This window comes from Podarcis filfolensis (genome assembly GCF_964270895.1).
Source record: "Podarcis filfolensis genome assembly, chromosome: 10".
Lineage (NCBI taxonomy): Eukaryota > Metazoa > Chordata > Lepidosauria > Squamata > Lacertidae > Podarcis > Podarcis filfolensis.
In genome coordinates this window covers 24753899-24772187 of record NC_139612.1, presented here as the reverse complement: position 1 = coordinate 24772187, position 18289 = coordinate 24753899, and the positions used below count along the sequence as shown (strand labels likewise).

At 41.0% G+C, this 18289-nt stretch overlaps 1 protein-coding gene across 1 annotated transcript in view; it reads right to left on the bottom strand.

The window, feature by feature from the left end:
• Positions 1-2513: 2513 nt before the first annotated feature.
• The window catches only part of IMMP2L (inner mitochondrial membrane peptidase subunit 2), a 460855-nt gene continuing 445079 nt past the window's right edge, over positions 2514-18289 (bottom strand). Inside the window, exon 6 of the mRNA XM_083574776.1 lies at positions 2514-3198. Within this exon, the coding sequence (XP_083430902.1) occupies positions 3079-3198 (120 nt within the window). The 3' untranslated portion in view covers positions 2514-3078. The remainder of the gene's footprint in view (positions 3199-18289) is intronic.

Genomic DNA, 18289 nt, shown 5'->3' with positions numbered 1-18289 from the left:
AACTTGCTGCTAACTTCAGCGAGTCTTGCCAGCATTATAGATTACTACGCTGGGAAAATCTGGTACATTAGAGATGATGATCTCCTAGGACTATTGTTTTCCTAGTGTTGGTTTGACTGCTGCCCGTGGTAGCATAAAGACTGAGACCATGGAAATCTTTTTACATCCATAGTATAGAAAAGAGGGATGTAACAGGAAAGCCTTGGTTAAATGCCCAGAGGATGAAATGCCATTTAAAAGGTAAATCCTGAATGCTGAATGCTGGCTAGAGTGAGTGTCATTGACTGGTCACTCCTTTTATGCCCTTCTGCTCCTCTGTATGATTCCTTTCAGTATAATGGTACATAACTGTAGCACAGGCTCCAAAGAATGTTTTGTTAATAGCACAGCTAGGAGTTCAGGGTTGGGTCAGATATTTAAGAATGAATTCTGAGGATCTTTGTATGAAAAGGGTAGTGAAGGACTAAAACTTAAAAGCACTTATTCAACTGTGCCCTCAGTGACCCCAAATATGGCTGCTTTTCTTGGATGGCCCTAGGAGCTAACCACAGAACAAATGAACTGTATTGGCCAAAGTCAGTTTCAAACCCACAGTATTTTGCACTGGATTTCAATGGCAACAAGTTTGGATTCTCAGTGTTAAAGTCATCATTCCATGCCTACTCAACTTAGATAGTCAATGGAAAGCTGTTTCCTAGGTGCTGTACATTGACTCTCGTTGACAGACTCTTCAATTAGGAGTTATAAATTACACAATGGTCATGACGGGTTTTACATCATATAGATGTATGAAGTAAACTATGTGTGCAGCTACTGAATACTACAAGAAGATATGTCGTGCATGCATTCAGATGTTTGATGGACCAATAGCTACTGAAGAAGATTTTAAATAAATTGATCATTATCAATTCAATCTACATAAATTTCAGATCAATGTGATCCCTGCCAGGACAACTTGGTAACAGAGACAACTGTAGACTCAGCACAGAAAAAGCAGTGTATTCACAGCTAAAGTGTCCAGACTAAAGCAACAGTACTCTGAACAGTTGTCCCAAATCAATGAATCAACAATATGGCATGAATAAAGAGAGAAGTGTTCAATAATCCTCTAAAAGATAAATGGCCTAAAACAGTACAAAAAAAGTCATCACACTGGATAGTTTTAATGTTTCATTGATTCCTGCATTTCTTTGGTTATTGTAATTTTTGCAAGCCACCCTGAGAATTACCGCTGCAAGAGAAAGGTGAAGTAGCAATAATCTTACGAAATAAAGAGGATGTAATCTGAACCTCAGTGAAAAATAAACTGGTCCACACTTTAAGGGTGCTGTCAGAAGTCAGCATGTAAATATGCATACTAATAATTTGAAAAATGCTAACTTTACCTAATTTACATAGGGTTGTATCAACTAAGTTTTACTCAGGGTAAACCCACTGGAATTAATTTACTTAAGTTTGTCATGTCCATGAATTTCAATGGATGTAATCAGAGTATGAGTAACACTGGATACAACCCACATATGTTTGGATCCAAACATAAAGGTAAAGGTAAAGGGACCCCTGACCATTAGGCCCAGTCATGGCAGACTCTGGGGTTGCAGCGCTCATCTCGCTTTATTGGTGGCCAGCATGACTAAGCTGCTTCTGGCGAACCAGAGCAGCGCATGGAAACGCCGTTTACCTTCCCGCCGGAGTGGTACCTATTTATCTACTTGCACTTTGATGTGCTTTCGAACTGCTAGGTTGGCAGGAGCAGGGACTGAGCAACAGGAGCTCACCCCGTCGCGGGGATTCGAACCGCCAACCTTCTGATCAGCAAGTCGTAGGCTCTGTGGTTTAACCCACAGCGCCACCTGCGTTTGTCATGTCCATGAATTTCAATGGATGTACTCAGAGTATGAGTAACATTGGATACAACCCACATATGTTTGGATCCAAACATAGTCATACTCAAGAGTAGAGCCAATGAAATCAATCCAAACCATACCTTTTGAGAATAAGGTTGCAAACTTACATACCCTTACCTGCGAGTAAATCTCACTGAACTCTGTTGGGCTAACTTGTGAGAAGACATGTGCAGGGTTGCACTGCAAAAGTTCCAAACATGCCATGCTACTTTTCAGCTAGGCAAATATATCTGCATAAATAATGATGATTTTACGTAAATCAAATACAGAAATGATGTCTAACAGTAAATGTTAGCTGTGAATGAAAATCATTTAATCCTCCTTCATTTATAATATTGTAAAGTTTTACTATATGTAGCAGAAAAAGTATTTATAGAATTAAAGAAGTTCTTCATATTCTTTCAGAGAAATTATTATCAATTGCGATTATACTTAACTGCTGATTAAAGAGACTGTTACAGTATGGCTGCAATGTATTTCAATTTAGAATGTATTTATCCCATCAGCGACTGGATATATCGGAAGTATTTATATGAAACATTAATGCTAAACAAAAGCATGTTCAATTTAATCATGAAATCAATAACACACAAAGAAGGAAAAGCATTTCATGAAAAATGCATTTTGTTTTATTTATTTTTATGACAGATTGTATAACAGGCTTTTTGGGACCAGAAATGCTATTCATTCAATACAAACAACTCTTCTGCAATCCAAAATGTTAAAATGATTTATTCTGTCTTGGCAGTAACAATGAACTATATGATTGACTTCATGTTTTCACAATCCATATTCATTTTAAGATCTGGCACCATGCCCCCCACCCCCCCCCACAAAAATATCAAATCCCCTGGAAAATAAAATATGGAATGGGGGGGGGGAATGACACATTTCGCATCTATAGTGATACTGGGATAGATGAAACATTTCAAGCTCCGTACAGCTGACAGTAAGCTGAAATTTCAAATCAAGACACAATTGCTTCAGAACTAAGGATACACCATTTCATGTGATTATATATATATATATATATATATATATATATATATATATATATACACACACTTGCAGAAACTCTGCACATTTGGCAGTTCTGTTATTGGCTGTTCTTGCCCCTTTCCTACAGTTAATTCAAGAGACAATAACTTGCTTCCCACCAGATGTGAAACGGTCATTCCTCCTCATCTTGGAGAAGCTGGCGTTCTGGAGGAAGCTTGGGCTGCAACTTCTGCCAGCGCTCTGGAGGCCAGAGTATATGGGTTGCGCGAGCGTGTAGAAGTCCAAGAGAGACCTGGAAGAGGCAATCAAAACACAGGTGTAATAATAATATGCAAGAAGATATTGAGGCATCTGATCAAGGCCTGTATTTTAAAATAAGCTTAAAGATATATTTGCAAATGTTTGTATGTTTTATACAACCACTGAGATGCAAATATTTCTCAGGAAGGAATACAGCCCACAGGCTGGAAAAGATTCCCTACCTCTGATCTCAAGGGCTTAGAATGCCCGTGTGACCCACAGCAAAACACAACAAAATCAAGAATGCCCGATAAAAACAAAACAATTCCAAAAGCACAAAAATGCCTTTAAAAAGACAAGCGGCAACCGACACATTTAAACTATCAGTGATTTAAAAGAACATAAAGAGTGATTTTTAAAAAAATGGGAGGATAAAAACATATTTGAATGGCACCTCAAAAAATGACAAAGTGGGCATCTGGTCTGCTTCTCTGAGGAGGAGGCATCATGGGGGCATCACTACAACTGAAAATACCCTCTTCCCTTCTCTTCCTGCTTTGTGTCTGAAAGTGGGGGGTCCACTTTCCAAGTGTTTGGGTGAACATGAAGCATGCATGCAAACCCCACCCCTAATATCTTGCCTGTGCCCCAGTGTCACTAGGCTTCCAATTGCTGGGAGGCTTCTAATCACAGCCATGTGAACATGGTTACAACCTCCCTTCAGAACTCAACATTCAACAAACAGAGGGAAGAAGTGGAATCAGTGCTTGTGGGGGCATTGGGGACAGGGCCCGATGCATGATCCTGGCCTCTGGTTTAAGTGGCTTCCAGGAGTGTACTGGAATGCCCAGGACAGCAAACCCGAAAGTGCCCTCTTCCTAAAGCAAACAAAACCCGAGAAATATTAAGAGTTCTCGTCCATAACCTTCCCATCACTTTTTCCTTTCTGACATAGAAAAGTTAAAAGCTAATGCAGCACCATTTGCTGGTGAGAGGACTATTATCGGCAAATTTTCTCTTCATTTCCCACAGGGGATGCATATGTTACATAGCCTATTATGCCATAGTCAGAACTCATTCCAATCAAATTATGTGGGAGATGAAAGTATTTTATCCTTGTGATTCTATCCTTTTTGCATGTGCCTGTTACATGGCACTCTCTGGGCAGCTTTGCCTGGGAATACTTTAGCTTGGCACCACATGCCTTGCCTAAGGAACTTCCAATTCTAACTGGCCCTATATTTAGCTTCTAAATGACAGTCTAAATATTGGGTTTAGCAAGACTTCACTAACTACCTGAAGTGTGATTCTTCGCAAATGGGTTTTATTTTTTATAGATTTAAAGAATTCACAGTGCACTGGGGCATCGCCTGCCTCCGCGAAGGCTAAGTAGCTCATAAATACAATGGCCACGAACTAGAACTGCTTCCAAACACTGAACAAAAGAGCCCTGCCAAAGCAAACTCAAGCTGCCAGCAGGTTTTCCGTTCGTGGAGGTGGAACCATGTTTTACACACCAGGCTGTGCACTAGTCAATGCAAGGATTATGCACTCACCCATCACCCTTTGGGTGGATTATGATCAAAATGGTATCCAATAGGGGAACTGTATCGGGAAGTTTTTAATGTTTGATGTTTTATTATGTTTTTATATTCTGCTGGAAGCCACCCAGAATGGCTGGGGTAATAATAATAATAATAATAATAATAATAATAATAATAATAATTCTGTATGCATAACACAACACAATGGAGAAGAAGGTAGAGGGTCCCAGGTTCAATCCCTGTCAGTTTCAGATACAGCTGGGAGAAAACCCTGTTGGAAACTCTGACGTCAGTGCAGGCAATACTGAGCTAAATGGACCCATGATCTGATTCAGCACCGGACAGCTTCCTATGTACTACCTTGAGATTACACGTAACACTGCTGAAATGTCATGTTTCTTTCCTGGCCAAAACCTCATAATCACTGAACTGGGGGGACAGGGAAGTCTCAGTACACTATTACATATGTAATAAGAACCTGTGTTTTCAATTCCCAAGCTACACCTACACACACACACACACACACACACACTTTCCAAATAAAGCACTAGGTTTATTAATAGGTTTTCATCTGGTCTTCTGTCATGAGTCGGAGTCAGGAGTAGGTCAGCAATAAAAAACAACAGCAGCAGTGTCAGTGAACTCTTTATTCAAGGAAACCAAAACAGTTCAGGCCTAGTGATCACAGCAACTCTTCCCAGTACCTCTTTCCCCAATGACACAATTGAGAGGACTGAAGGTCCCTGCCTCCCCACCACTTTCTAAGGCACAGCAGACTAAGGCTCTGTCGTCTTGTGTCTCTTTGCTCCGCCCTCTCAATTTCGCTGCATGTTCTGGGAGACCAGAAGGGGAGGGAGTTGGTCACAGCAAGAGGGGGAGACTCACTGGATTCTTCAGCAGCCTGCCGCATCTCTGTCTCCTGCCCACCTCTCTCCTGCCTGATTCTGGACTGCTCTCTGCCCTAGTCTCTTCCTGCTCACTTAAACCTGTTGCTTCTTCAGCTTCCGACACCTCGTCCTCCCAGTCTTCTTCTTGTGGCCACTCATTGTCATCCCACCAAGCCCCTGGCTCTGAACCTTCTTGGCCTGGGAGTTCCCTTGGGGGTTCTTCAGGTGGTGCCTCCCACCAGTCCTCTGAATTCAGCCATGACATCTTCTGACCAACTGGCCAGGCACCAAATGAATTAGAAATTCATCAGCATTCTGGCAGGCAACACCAAAAAGCAATAGCTCTGCACTGCTCACAACATAAAGCCAGCCAGAACTTTGACCGGAATAGGTTGCGCAATTATGTTTGGATATTAACTACTGTGCCACAAACCCTTTTCACTGCCAAATACAAGTAAGTTTGGGAAAAGGAGATAGTGAGGAAAACGTCTATCTGGCTGCTGCTGGACCCAATCCAGGCCCTAAGCAGTATTCCTGAAAATCTGGAGGACCAGCAAAACCATTTTGTTCTAAAGAATTATTCATGATTGAGACAGGAGGTCTTCAATCACTGCTTCTGATTGCTCAGCTGACCAGAAAATGTGAAGGCTGGTTCTTGGAATACCTTGAAAATATAGATAGATAGAAACATTTATATTCTGCCCTTTAACCTCAGGTTTCCCTTGGTGTTAATTAGGCAGCATGTATCCTGAGGGTTTGGAAAAGGGTTAGATGGAGCATTTGGATTGTGTTCCTACAACTTTTTATGACAGCCTGAGGTAACCATCAGGTGTAGCCCATACCACTGTTACTACCACTGCAGCAGAATTTTACACACATCTTTGCTTTCAAAGATCTTTGCTGCTGCAGTAAAAAATAAAAAAGGCCAGAAAGTGCATTCAAATTGCTCTCTAGAACTCTTAACTTTTCCTTATGGGTTTGGATGCAACACCAGACATCCCTGAGCAGTTGCTTAGGCCCCTGAACTTTGGGGAGGCCAATTCATCTAAACTCTAAAAGAAAGAAAAATAACATGACAAAAAGTTCCTAATAATAAAAAGGCAAAATCCTTTCAATCAGAATATGAAATACCATTTTTAAAAGGTCACAAATGACTTAAGTATTTATATGTTTCAGGATTTCTTATGGATGTTAACAAAACTAAACTAACTTAAAGCCTAGAGTGCACCCCAATTAAGAGGTCATGTTTTAAAAGGACAAGCTTTTACATATCCTTTTAGATCAGAGGTCCCTGGCAGCTATGTGGAATTTCTTTAAAACAGTCTGAGCACGTGAGGACAATTTTCTCATAAAATGGCTACATTTACTCAAGGCTGTATTTTTTCATCACTCTGAGGCTCTTCAGAATTAATCTTGGGCATAGTAGAGGCTTGGGTACCTTCAGCTATTTCCCATTAAGAAGGAATTTTTTTAAAAAAGCAGGAAGTTCAGAATTTTATGCAAATAGACACCAACCACCCCCAAGGAATATCTCTAGCTAATTCTCATGATTTAATTTCCCAGGAATCATGTGTATGCACCAATTTCTCCTCTCTCTCTCTTCTACATAATCAAATCACTGGAGTTGAAGTGGCCTGTATCTAATTTAATATTTTGTAGCTTGATTAAACAGGTGCTGAATTACTTGAATATAATTTGGTTAGTTAACAATGCACACTATTGATACCAGATCACTTCTGTTGCTGGATTTATACACCAGTTCCCAGGAAATGTTACACTTAAATTGGTATGGCAGATTTCGAGATGGGCTGCTTTCATATTTCAAGTTGATAAACCTTCTGAACCTAAGCATTTTCACTAGTGCGTAATCCTAAAATCCCAAATGATTCATATTTTGTGACACTATGCAAATTCAATGAATTTTATGCTGCATCTAAAATAAGCCTCCTCATATTGCCCTATTAATGAAGTTGAAAATATGATCTAATTTGTGTGTGTGTGTGTGTTAAAGAGGAGTCTGAAAGTATTTCCTGTTACACTTCCTGTTTGGTGCACTACTGTGACACATATAAGAAGCCCACTTCCTGTCTTTTATGAAGCTGTGTCTTTCACTGTGACACAGCCATGTTCCAGGATATGTCGCAGCTGGAAATGAATACAACTGTTCTGTGAAGACAGGGGACTCAGCTACACAGCTGCAAATAAAACGCTTTAAATGTGTTGTAAAGTGCAATATACAAATGTGACACTAGATGGCGATGGTGAGCTATGCAAATTTCAAGGTATTTTTCAAAATGCTTTTTTTAAAAAAAGAATTTTCACAGCGTTTTTTATATGTGTGTAGATTCCACCAGGGTTGAAGAACCTGTGACATTTCAGGAGCTGGTGCACTCTAACTCCCACCAGCACCAGCCAGTATGGTCAATTGTAGGGATGCTGGGAGTTGTAGTCTATCAGTGGCTGGCAGCAATGATGTCAGTGTTCTATCTCCACTGTCTGGGGCAGTACACCTCTCAGTGTCTGTTACTTAGAATCATAAGTGGGTAGAATGCTGTTGTGTGTCAGGTCCTGCCTTCAGGGTTCCTGTAGGCATCTGTGAGAATATGATGCTGGACTAGGTAGGGCATTGGTCTGATCCAACAGGCTCTTTTGTTCTTAGTCCAGCAAGATCTGGAGGTTCACAGATACTCACCCCTCCTCATACTTTCTGGGAGCTGAACTACATGAATAATGTGCAAAAGGCAATGAAATTATTAAACTAGGGATTTCTTTTCTGTTGTTTCTTAAAAATTAATGGAAATTCAGCCCAGTGTAAAAATACACTGCTGCATAATTAAGAGCAACGTAAACACAATGCCAAAATGGGAACACTTAGCTAGCACTCTGCCTACAGAACTAACAAAATGTACTGCAGATGGGGGGAAAACCTGCTGGGTCAAATTAGATTGCTTGTCTTCAAGAAAGGCTATTACAATGGATTGTGATATTCAGCTGTAGGTGTAAAACAATCTTATGGCAAATTATCTGCTTATATGGTTCTCTTCAAAATTAAGCCATAGTTCACTGGGGATAAATATGTTTGCTTTTTAGAATGCGCTTGTAAAATGTTGCTGAAACTTAATACCAAGGGCATAAAAAGCATAAATTAGTATTCTTTATATGCTCCTGAACCTACCTACTATTAGTAAAAGTGCTGAAAGCATGTCCTTAGGTGCAGTGGCGGAGCTTCATGCTCCGGCACCAGGGGGCGGAGAGCAGGTCGGGGCGTGGCTGGCGCCCGTCCCAGGGGCGTGGCACGTGTCCTGGGGGCATGGTGCCCAGCATGGGAGGGAGGGCAGCCACGGTGGCACCCCATCGGGATCGTGCTGCTGGGGGCGGTGCACTCCCCCCGCACTCCTCTTCCTCCACCAGTGCTTAGGTGCTTTTAAGAAAATTCACATTCTACGTATTTCTGATCTCAGGCTATAGGAATCTGGTAGAAAACACAAATGCGGAGTCACCCCCCCCCCAAAAAAAAGTCAGACTCGGTTTTCCTATTTAGGGACCAGGTCTATGACCATTTTATTACAGTGGTACCTCGGGTTAAGAACTTAATTCGTTCCGGAGGTCCGTTCTTAACCTGAAACTGTTCTTAACCTGAGGTACCACTTTAGCTAATGGGGCCTCCTGCTGCCGCTGCACGGCTGGAACACGATTTCTGTTCTCATCCTGAAGCAAAGTTCTTAACCCGAGCTACTATTTATGGGTTAGCAGAGTCTGTAATCTGAAGTGTCTGTATCCTGAAGCGTATGTAACCCGAGGTACCACTGTACTAGATCTAGATATAAGTGTCACAAGTGAGCTTGTTATAAAGCCTTCTTGGGTGCTGACCACTCTCTCTTCCATAGCTACTTCTTTTTCTCAGGAGAAAGAACTTAATGTGTTCGGGATAGATAGCCTCCACCCATCCAACATAAAATCTGGTCCAGATATAACTCAGAGTAAATGCATTCATTTCCAGAATATCCAGAAACTTAATCTGGACTATAGGTTCTTATTAGGCTGCTTTGTGCTGGTGCAAAGTGATGACATCATCACTTACGCTAGGGTCTTGCAGGCTTAGGGAAATTATGTGGTTTAATTAATACAACCCTCCCCACTTCATCCATATCATGTTACCTACAGGATATGCATGACCACTGCAAGAATCTTTTTTCATATCCTGAAGAAGCAATTTAGAATAAGAAACCTTGTAGAATTTCATGGCTTTTCTGACAAAACCAAAAAGCAAATGTTATTATTACTATTATTCTGAAAAAACAGAACATTAAAATTCATAAGCCACACTAGAATACACAAATGTTTAACACAAGTTCACAAAATCAATAAATACTGTTTGATCTTATGTTCCAAAACTCCTTCTGATGGGGGGTGCTGGGGATGAAAAAAACAAACAAACTTCCAAATATATCAAAAGCTTCACAACTTATCCAATACATTTAAACAGTATAATTTTATCCTGCACTATATTGTTTGAATACATAAGAAAGATTGAGCACTTTACAACAAAGCTTCTATTATCTTATCTGTCTTCTCCAGTTCTGAAAATATTTCTGAGTTTCAGCATATATACTGCCTCCCAGACAGTTGCCAACCACTCTCTCAGTGTTGGAGGGTACTTCTGTTTCCATTTATGAGTAATTACCATTCTGGCCGCTGTTAAAAGATGTATAATCATTTTGCTATCTTCTCAGAATACTTGAGTGCAACGTCTCAAATTCCAAATGTTGCGTAAGGGTTCAGATTCCCTTGTTAGCAGCTTGATAGTGTCTCTGGCTTGGAAGTACTGAGCTTTTGCACATCTGTTGACCTTGTAATCTCATTGGAAGTTTTCACTAAAGCATTTCTCCGATTTGGTGACCCACACTTCTCCCCCATAATTGAGTACTGCCTACTGCCAGGAAGAGAAAGAGAAGAGAGGGACAGACCTCTGCCAGAGAGAAGGTGATAAGTCACTGATATAGCACTCTAAACAGCCATGGCTTCCCCCCAAAGAATTCTGGGAACTATCACTCATAAAGGGTGGAGGGAACTGTTGCTCTGTGAGGGGTCTCCAGACAACTCCCTGAACCCTTAAAAACTATAGTTCCCAGGATTCTTTGGGAGAAGCCATCAGAGGCCATTTTAGGCCAGTGTGACCTGTGTGGCTACACTGGGTGCAGTGCTGCACAACAATGCTGTAGAATGGAGTTCGAGAGGCAGAAAGGGCACCGCTGAACTTTAGAAGCCAAAGTCAGCCACTGAAATCATGACTATATAAAGAGATATAACACAGCTTTAAAGTATGGTGTTGTCTAGGGTTGCCATACATCCGGGATTTGGCCGTTGTAAACAGTGTCTGAATGGATTTCACAGAAATGTCTGGGAAAATCTGAACATATCGCAACCCATGTCAGAAGTGTAGATTCCAGCAAAATTAAAAATAGCTCAAAACCTAAAAAAATTTTTTGCAAAAAAAGCTCACCAACTTTGGGCTAAGCTTAACAACTTTCGTGTCCGGATTTCCACTTGTTGAAATATGGTAACCCTAGTGTCAGGGTTCAGATGCAGGTCAGAACTCAAGATGCGGAGACAAGCAGAAAAGTTAGCTCCTTATTCTAGAAAACAGCATACCAGGGAGCAATGCCTACCAACAGGACTGGCCCGCATGAAACACTTGCCAGGACTGAAGGTCTTTGCCTTCTACTTCCCATTAAGTCTCCTTCCAAGCCGGATGCCTCCCAAACAGCCTTAAACCATGTTGGGGAGGGGTCACCTGTGCTTTTTGTTCTGCAATGCTCTCTGTGACCTTGGAGACAAGACGGGAGGAGAGAGGCAAGCTTTGTGTATCCTTCTGCAGCTTCTGGCCCCTCCTTCTCTGCTTCCCGTCCTGAGTCTGCATTGCTTTCTGCATCTGGCTCTTCTCTCTCACTCTAGCCCGTTGCTTCTTCAGCCTCCAATCATTCCTTCCCCACCCTTCATCCTCTGACCTGTCCTCAGTGTCCTACTGCCACTCCTTGGGCTCTGAGGCTTCCCAAGGGGGTTACTCAGCCAGGGCCTCCCACCACTCCTCTTCATCCAGCCAGTTCCTGGCAGGCGTGGTTGTGACCAGAGTCACTTAGCCACAAGAGCATGTGCATTTTTGAGCCCCTCTCCCCTCGCATCTCTGCAGCCAAGTTGGCAGTGGAAGCAGAGCAACACAGCTAGGATTAAGTCTGGGCACAGCAACAAACCACAGTGAGCAAGCATCATTTTAGATTAAGGTTTGCTGATCCTAAGTAAACCAGCTGGTGAGCCTAGTCAGGTTCAGATCTCAGAAAAGCAACCACAAAACTGGGGAAACACCACTGGCCAGGGGTGCAAAAGATTATAATTACCTGAAATAAAATTGCTTCCAGGCCAGATACATTTTGAGCCAATCCTTCACTGAAGGCACTTTTTAAACAGAAATTCTCATCAAATGCAAGGGAGACCAAAGTGACCCCTGTGGTACAAACAAGCCAGAGCTAAATGAAACAGGTCATTGTCTAGCACAATCTATCACATTCTATCTCTCTCTGACCTTGTGGACCTTTCTTTTTCTCTATTCTTATATTTCAGTTTTCTGTTCTGCTTCCCATATTCTGAGACAAAGCCCTTAAATGGCACAAATGATACAGACCAAAAAACAAAAACAAACACCCTACCTAATTTATACATTTTCTGTTTCCAGAAATTGAGGTTGAGGTCACAGATACTAAGGTTTTCAGTGCAGAATATCTGAGCTCCCGCCTATCACACGGCAGTTAAGAGGGGTTTTCTTGCAGTGCAGATACTTGTATCTTAAAAAGAACCTGATGTTTCATTAGTATTAGAGTAGCATCTCCAATTATAGAACAACCTAAGGTTCATTCAATCAATTACATAGTGTTACTTTTGTGAGCAAGTCCTTAATTTTGTGCTTGAAAGCCTGCTTGCATTGGTGTTAGGAGTACGCAGATTATAGAGCAGAAAAAGTGTTACATAATGTACTTTTGCAGAGATTGTCAATTAGAGACAATCACTGAATCAGAGCCTCCCATTTCTGATTACACTGGAAATCAGGCATTAAGTATCACTGCAGACACATTTCAGCCTCCCTCCAAGGATCTCATCTGTGGAGGGATAAAACAACCCCAGGGTTCAATATTTTTAGGTATGATTTTAAATCCTTTTATTTCCAGACTTTATTCGTACAGTGGTACCTTGGGTTACAGACGCTTCAGGTTACAGACTCTGCTAACCCAGAAATAGTACCTCGGGTTAAGAACTTTGCTTCAGGATGAGAACAGAAATCGTGCTCTAGCAGCGGTGCAGCGGCAGCAGGAGGCCCCATTAGTTAAAGTGGTACCTCAGGTTAAAAACAGTTTCAGTTTAAGAACGGACCTCCAGAACGAATTAAGTTCTTAACCTGAGGTATCACTGTATTACCTTTGGCTTATGGACATTTTTCTTTACCAGGCTATTCCTGCTGGCAGATCTGTTTCTCACTCAAGCTATCCTGGCAGCCAGTAGCAAACAGTGGGGTAAATGTGTGATGTGGCTGCATTTGGGATGCAGGATCGTTAAGGATCAGCATAACATACTGTCTGACCAGGACTGGGGAACCCAAAGCCCAAACTCACACTTGAAACAAATTGGGTAACCTTGGGCTAGTCACTATCTCTCTGCTTAACCTACCTCACAGGGTTGTCTTGAGGATAAAAACGTACAATTGAAGTACCTTTGTAAAGGTATTGCTCTGCCTAGCCACTCTAGCAACGTCTCCAAAATCAGCAGAACAAACAGTGGGCAGATGGGGGTGGGGGCATCAATGTGGGCTGTCAGACCTGACATGGGCTACCTGGAGATATCTGCCTGACTGTTGATGGAAACAGGATACTGCACTACTGGAAGGTAATTTCAAATGTGGTATGAATTAAAAGGGTGGCTTTTGCATGGGGTGGGGGAAGATTTTTGTGTGTACCCCCCCCCACATAAACACACACATTATTGTGTGCGATTTCAAGCACATGACTTTTTAAAAATCTGTCATCAAGCATATGCACTAAAATACAGCACATATTATACAGACAGAAGAAAATGGAGGACTTGAAGTATTATCTCCCCACATCCCATGTCTTTAACAAAGGGCTTCACTGTGAGTGCTAATAATTTGATCAAATGCACCAACAGAAAAGTCCAGCACGCTCATTCCTACGAGCTGACCTCTGTTCCAGATCAATGAACTCTCTGAATTACCACAGGCCAATTACTAAAAGACATGCAATGGTTAATTAAGTTCTCTCTCTGTCTGCCTTCTCAAAAGGTCTCCGTGTAACTAAGGTTAACTAACTTACAGCAAATCCCTGCTAGCCTGGAAATATTCCATGGATATATTCACTTGCAAGTCTCTTCCACAGCTGTGAGATGTTAATGTTAGGAAACCATTTGAAGATTTCTCATTGCAGATTGTTAATTGTCTCTTTCGTCAAAAAGGTGAATGGGAAACCTCTTCACATTCTGGACTCTGCATCCATAATCAAGGCGTTGGACAACATGGTGAGCAAGTGGAACAGTCTTACCTTTTGCTTCATTTTATTATTTATTATTATTATAAATATGTGCAAAATATGTGTATATAGAAGAGTCTACACAGAAAAAAAGTCATGCTGAGCTCAAAAGGCCTTACTCCCAGTTAATTGGCTATTAAATCAGAGCCACAGTTTACAACACTTATATGTGAAACTGTTTCAGAGTTTGCAGCATTCAGTTTTTTTGTCCCTTCCATGAATTCACTGGAATTCAGACTCTAAAATGGCTGTATCTTAAGTAATGTGTCACAATGCATTTATGTCTGCATGGACTGTTAATGAGTTATGAAGATGAAGTTGCAATGGTTGGAGCATTAGTTTCTGAAACCACTAAGCCCCATAACTCTGTCACTGGTGGACTGGTGAGTCAGACGTTGTAGTCTTCCCCTGGAGACTTAGGAAACTGACTGGATTCCAGAGTACTCACAGGTTTTGACAGATGCTTTGCAGCCCGAGTGAAATGTAGAACAGCAAATGGCCATTGTTTGGCCATTGATGTAACTGCTTTCGGAGTTTCCTGCCATCAGTTTTTGGTATGTGATTTTAGCTTCTGTAATTGACTGAGGCGGTTGTGACAGTGGAAAAAAATATTCTCTTCTAACATCACGTCTATGGTGAACAGCTCGTTAAATTAAAAATTATATATTTATCTTCTGCCTACTGTGATAGATTTCTTCCTATGCTGATGACAAAATGTCCTCCATTTTCCTTGATTTGAGAGCTGAATTTCAAGTCAGAGTTCAAGTTATAGAATTTCCTTTTAGATCAGCCCTTTTCAGTCTTAGATTCCTAGTTGTTGTTGAACTGCAACTCCCATCATCTCTGGCCACATGCCTTGCTAGCCAGGGATTATGGGAGTTGTATTCCAACACCTGAGGACCCAACGTTGAGAAAGGTCATTTCAGATGAAACATTCATTTCTGTGATTTTGTATTATTTTATAGTATTTTATGCTGTACAATATATTGATATTTTATGTGAGTAGGAGGTATATACTTTTGCAAAATAAATGAACGAATAGAAAACTCAGTGTCATTTGTTATATTACCAGCTCAATTTCCAGCTATGGTTTTATATACTAACATCAGGAGCAAGCAGTTACAACCAGGATCAACATCTGTCCTGGATCAGTATCTTTCCAGATTGGTAAAAATCACCATGAAAATCTGTGGGGGGTTTTTAATCACTCTGGTAGAGGTGAAACCACCTACAGTGTACACCACAGAACGGTTGCCTGATCTCTCAATGTCATGAGGTTGGATGAGTTAAATAATGAAGAGCCATAAGGATAACACTAAGAACTGGGGAAGCTGAAGGAAATCAAGCACTAAGTGAAACTGTGAGGCTGAGTCTGTGGTTCAGTCATGCAGATACGACCCAGTACAGAGTATATTTAATAGCATTATCACTATCTCCCTTTTTTGTCCTGCTGTAAGACATAGGTTACAGAAATCTCTACTTCGTTAACTTCTTTTTAAATGTAGTTTTACTTTGAAAAATAAATTAAACAGGATTTATAGTAGATTTAAAATGTATCTATTGAACTAAGTCAGCAGATTCCAGCACTAGCCATAAAATACGAAGGACACATGTATGAAAGTGACTTAATGGTCTCTAAGATAAGCTCTGGGGAAGACTTCACAGGGGTGTCACATTTGTTTCTGATGAGGGCTATTATTTCCAGTGGCTATAACACTGGCAGTACTACAACCTGCCAAATCTTATCAGAGAAACATGAAAGCCTTAAGGAGTACAGAGAAAGAGAGATGTACAAATGCCACTAGTTTATGTGGAGGTTTTGCATTTCTGAAGTTTTAACTGTGTGCATATGTACATCATCAGTATAATTTGAAATTTCAACTTTGAACTATTTCCGAGTGCTGCAACGTGGTTAGCCCTTGCGCAAAAGTTCACGCTGCTGGAGGGTTTGGACCTGGAATTACGTGGGTTTTTTTAAATTTATGGAATACAGCAGCGACAGAACCCACATCATCTGTGGGTGTTAAGGGGCAAGGAAGCACCAGATTATATGCCATTTAAATCATTTCATAGTCTGAAACAAAGCCATTCCCCATCAAAAATGCCAAGATGTTTCTGGCTGCTCGGCTAACTATTCCTGTGAAGCTCTTGAACTTGCTGCAGGGTACTTCATGCCTGAACCTGAGACTCCCTGATTTGGATGGAGGAAAAGGAGATAGGGAATTAATCTTCCATATTAGCCTGATGGTAGTCTGGAGTAACATTTATCGTATCCACTAGAAGAATTGATTATTTTTACTTGTACATTTGCACACTGGTGCTTCATTTATTTCATTCAGACTTTTTTTTGGTGTCATCTATTTTAATAAAGTTTCTTGCAGGGAAAATCAACTAAGAGCTAGTATGGTGTAGAGATTAGAGTGTTGAACTAGAACCTGGGAGACCATGATTCAAATTCCTACTCACCTAAGAGGTTCACTGGGTGACCTTGGAATAGTCACTGTCTCTCAACCCAATCTACCTCACAGGGTTGCTTTGCAACTTTCTTTCTAAATGGGCTAGAGATTTTTATATAAAAAACAAAGGAAGAAAGTTGAGCACCTGTGGCTCCTCCTGGTAGGGGAGTTCAACTGCATGCATACTCTAATTGCACCATTATAAATACGGGCCTGTAAGAACCCCAGGAATTCCTACTGCCTGGTGTCCCCCCAAAAAATCAGTTGTCAATCACAGCTCCGCCTTCACTCATTGGCTAAGAACACTGACAAGCAAGAGCAGGAAGGCTGACTTATTTAGCATTGCTTAGAAGCATTTTTAAATAATAATAATAATAATAATAATAATAATAATAATAATAATAATAATTCCTAGAAGGGTTAGAGGCTTGCTTTAAAAAGAAAAAGAAAAGAAAAGAAAAGAAAAAAGTTCAGTATCTGGAATCTATGTTTAGGGCTGCCATTGAAGGTCTTCACAGGTTCTGATTCGGTGACACCCCCCCAATGGATCAGCCTCCACTGATTTTAATTGGGGAGCAGGAGAAATGAAGCATGGAAACCAACTCAAATACTACAATTCAACAATGGCAATTCATTGTTTGTAATCTTGTTTCAAAGGTATCCCTCTCATGTATCCATTAATTCAGATATCCTTGGAGCCTCCCTGGGTTTGGGGGGCCTAATTCTGCATATACTGTGTATGACAAATCCACCACTGAAAAGGCCCCAAGACTGTGCACCCGCATTTAATGAGACAGTTTCCATTTGATGCTGATGATGATGGACTAGGCAGACCGCACAGCCAAAAGCTGAACATATGCCAGCTGCAGCTAGTATTTTTATTTTGTCCTGCAAAAGTATTTATTCTATTATTCTTTTTCATTGTGACATAAATAACATAACGCCCCCGGGTGGATTAGCAAGGCAAGGTTATGGGTTTTTTAAAATCACAGTGACCTTGACTTGAGTAGAATCTGTTTCCAAATGCAATTCATTAAATACCGCTGTATGACATGACAATACTGAGACGAAGGGGAATCTGCAAACAGTGAAGCGAAGCTCCCTGAGGAAGCCAGATATAATAAAGCAGGGTCACTCTAAACAGCACATTTGCTACAGCCAGACATGAAATTTGAAAATCCTTTGCTGAAGAAAACTACATAGGTCAGCAACAGAACTCAGTCCACCTCATCACTGATACCAGAAAGGTACAGGAAGAGGGGCTGAGCAATGTGCCATATGTCAGAACAACAAATATGAGAAAAATCTTAGTAGAGGGAAGAAAAGGGTAATTGCTCCATTTAAGGCTAAAGAAATAATATTGGACATAGCCAATATATGTATGCATAATTTTAGGTTGCAATTGTATACAAACTCACCAGGGACTAAATCCCGCTGAACACAGCAGGACTTACTTCTGATTAAACATGAATAGATTTGCACCACAGAACTGTATTTTATGGATAGGGTTGTAGCACTGTGTTTAAGCATCAGATTTGTACGCAGCAGGTCCAAAATTCAATCCCTGAAATTTTCAGATTGGGCTGATGCAACTTCCTGCCCAACAACCCTGGAGAGCCACTGCCAATCAATGTAGACAATACTGAACTAGACGGACCAATGGTCTGA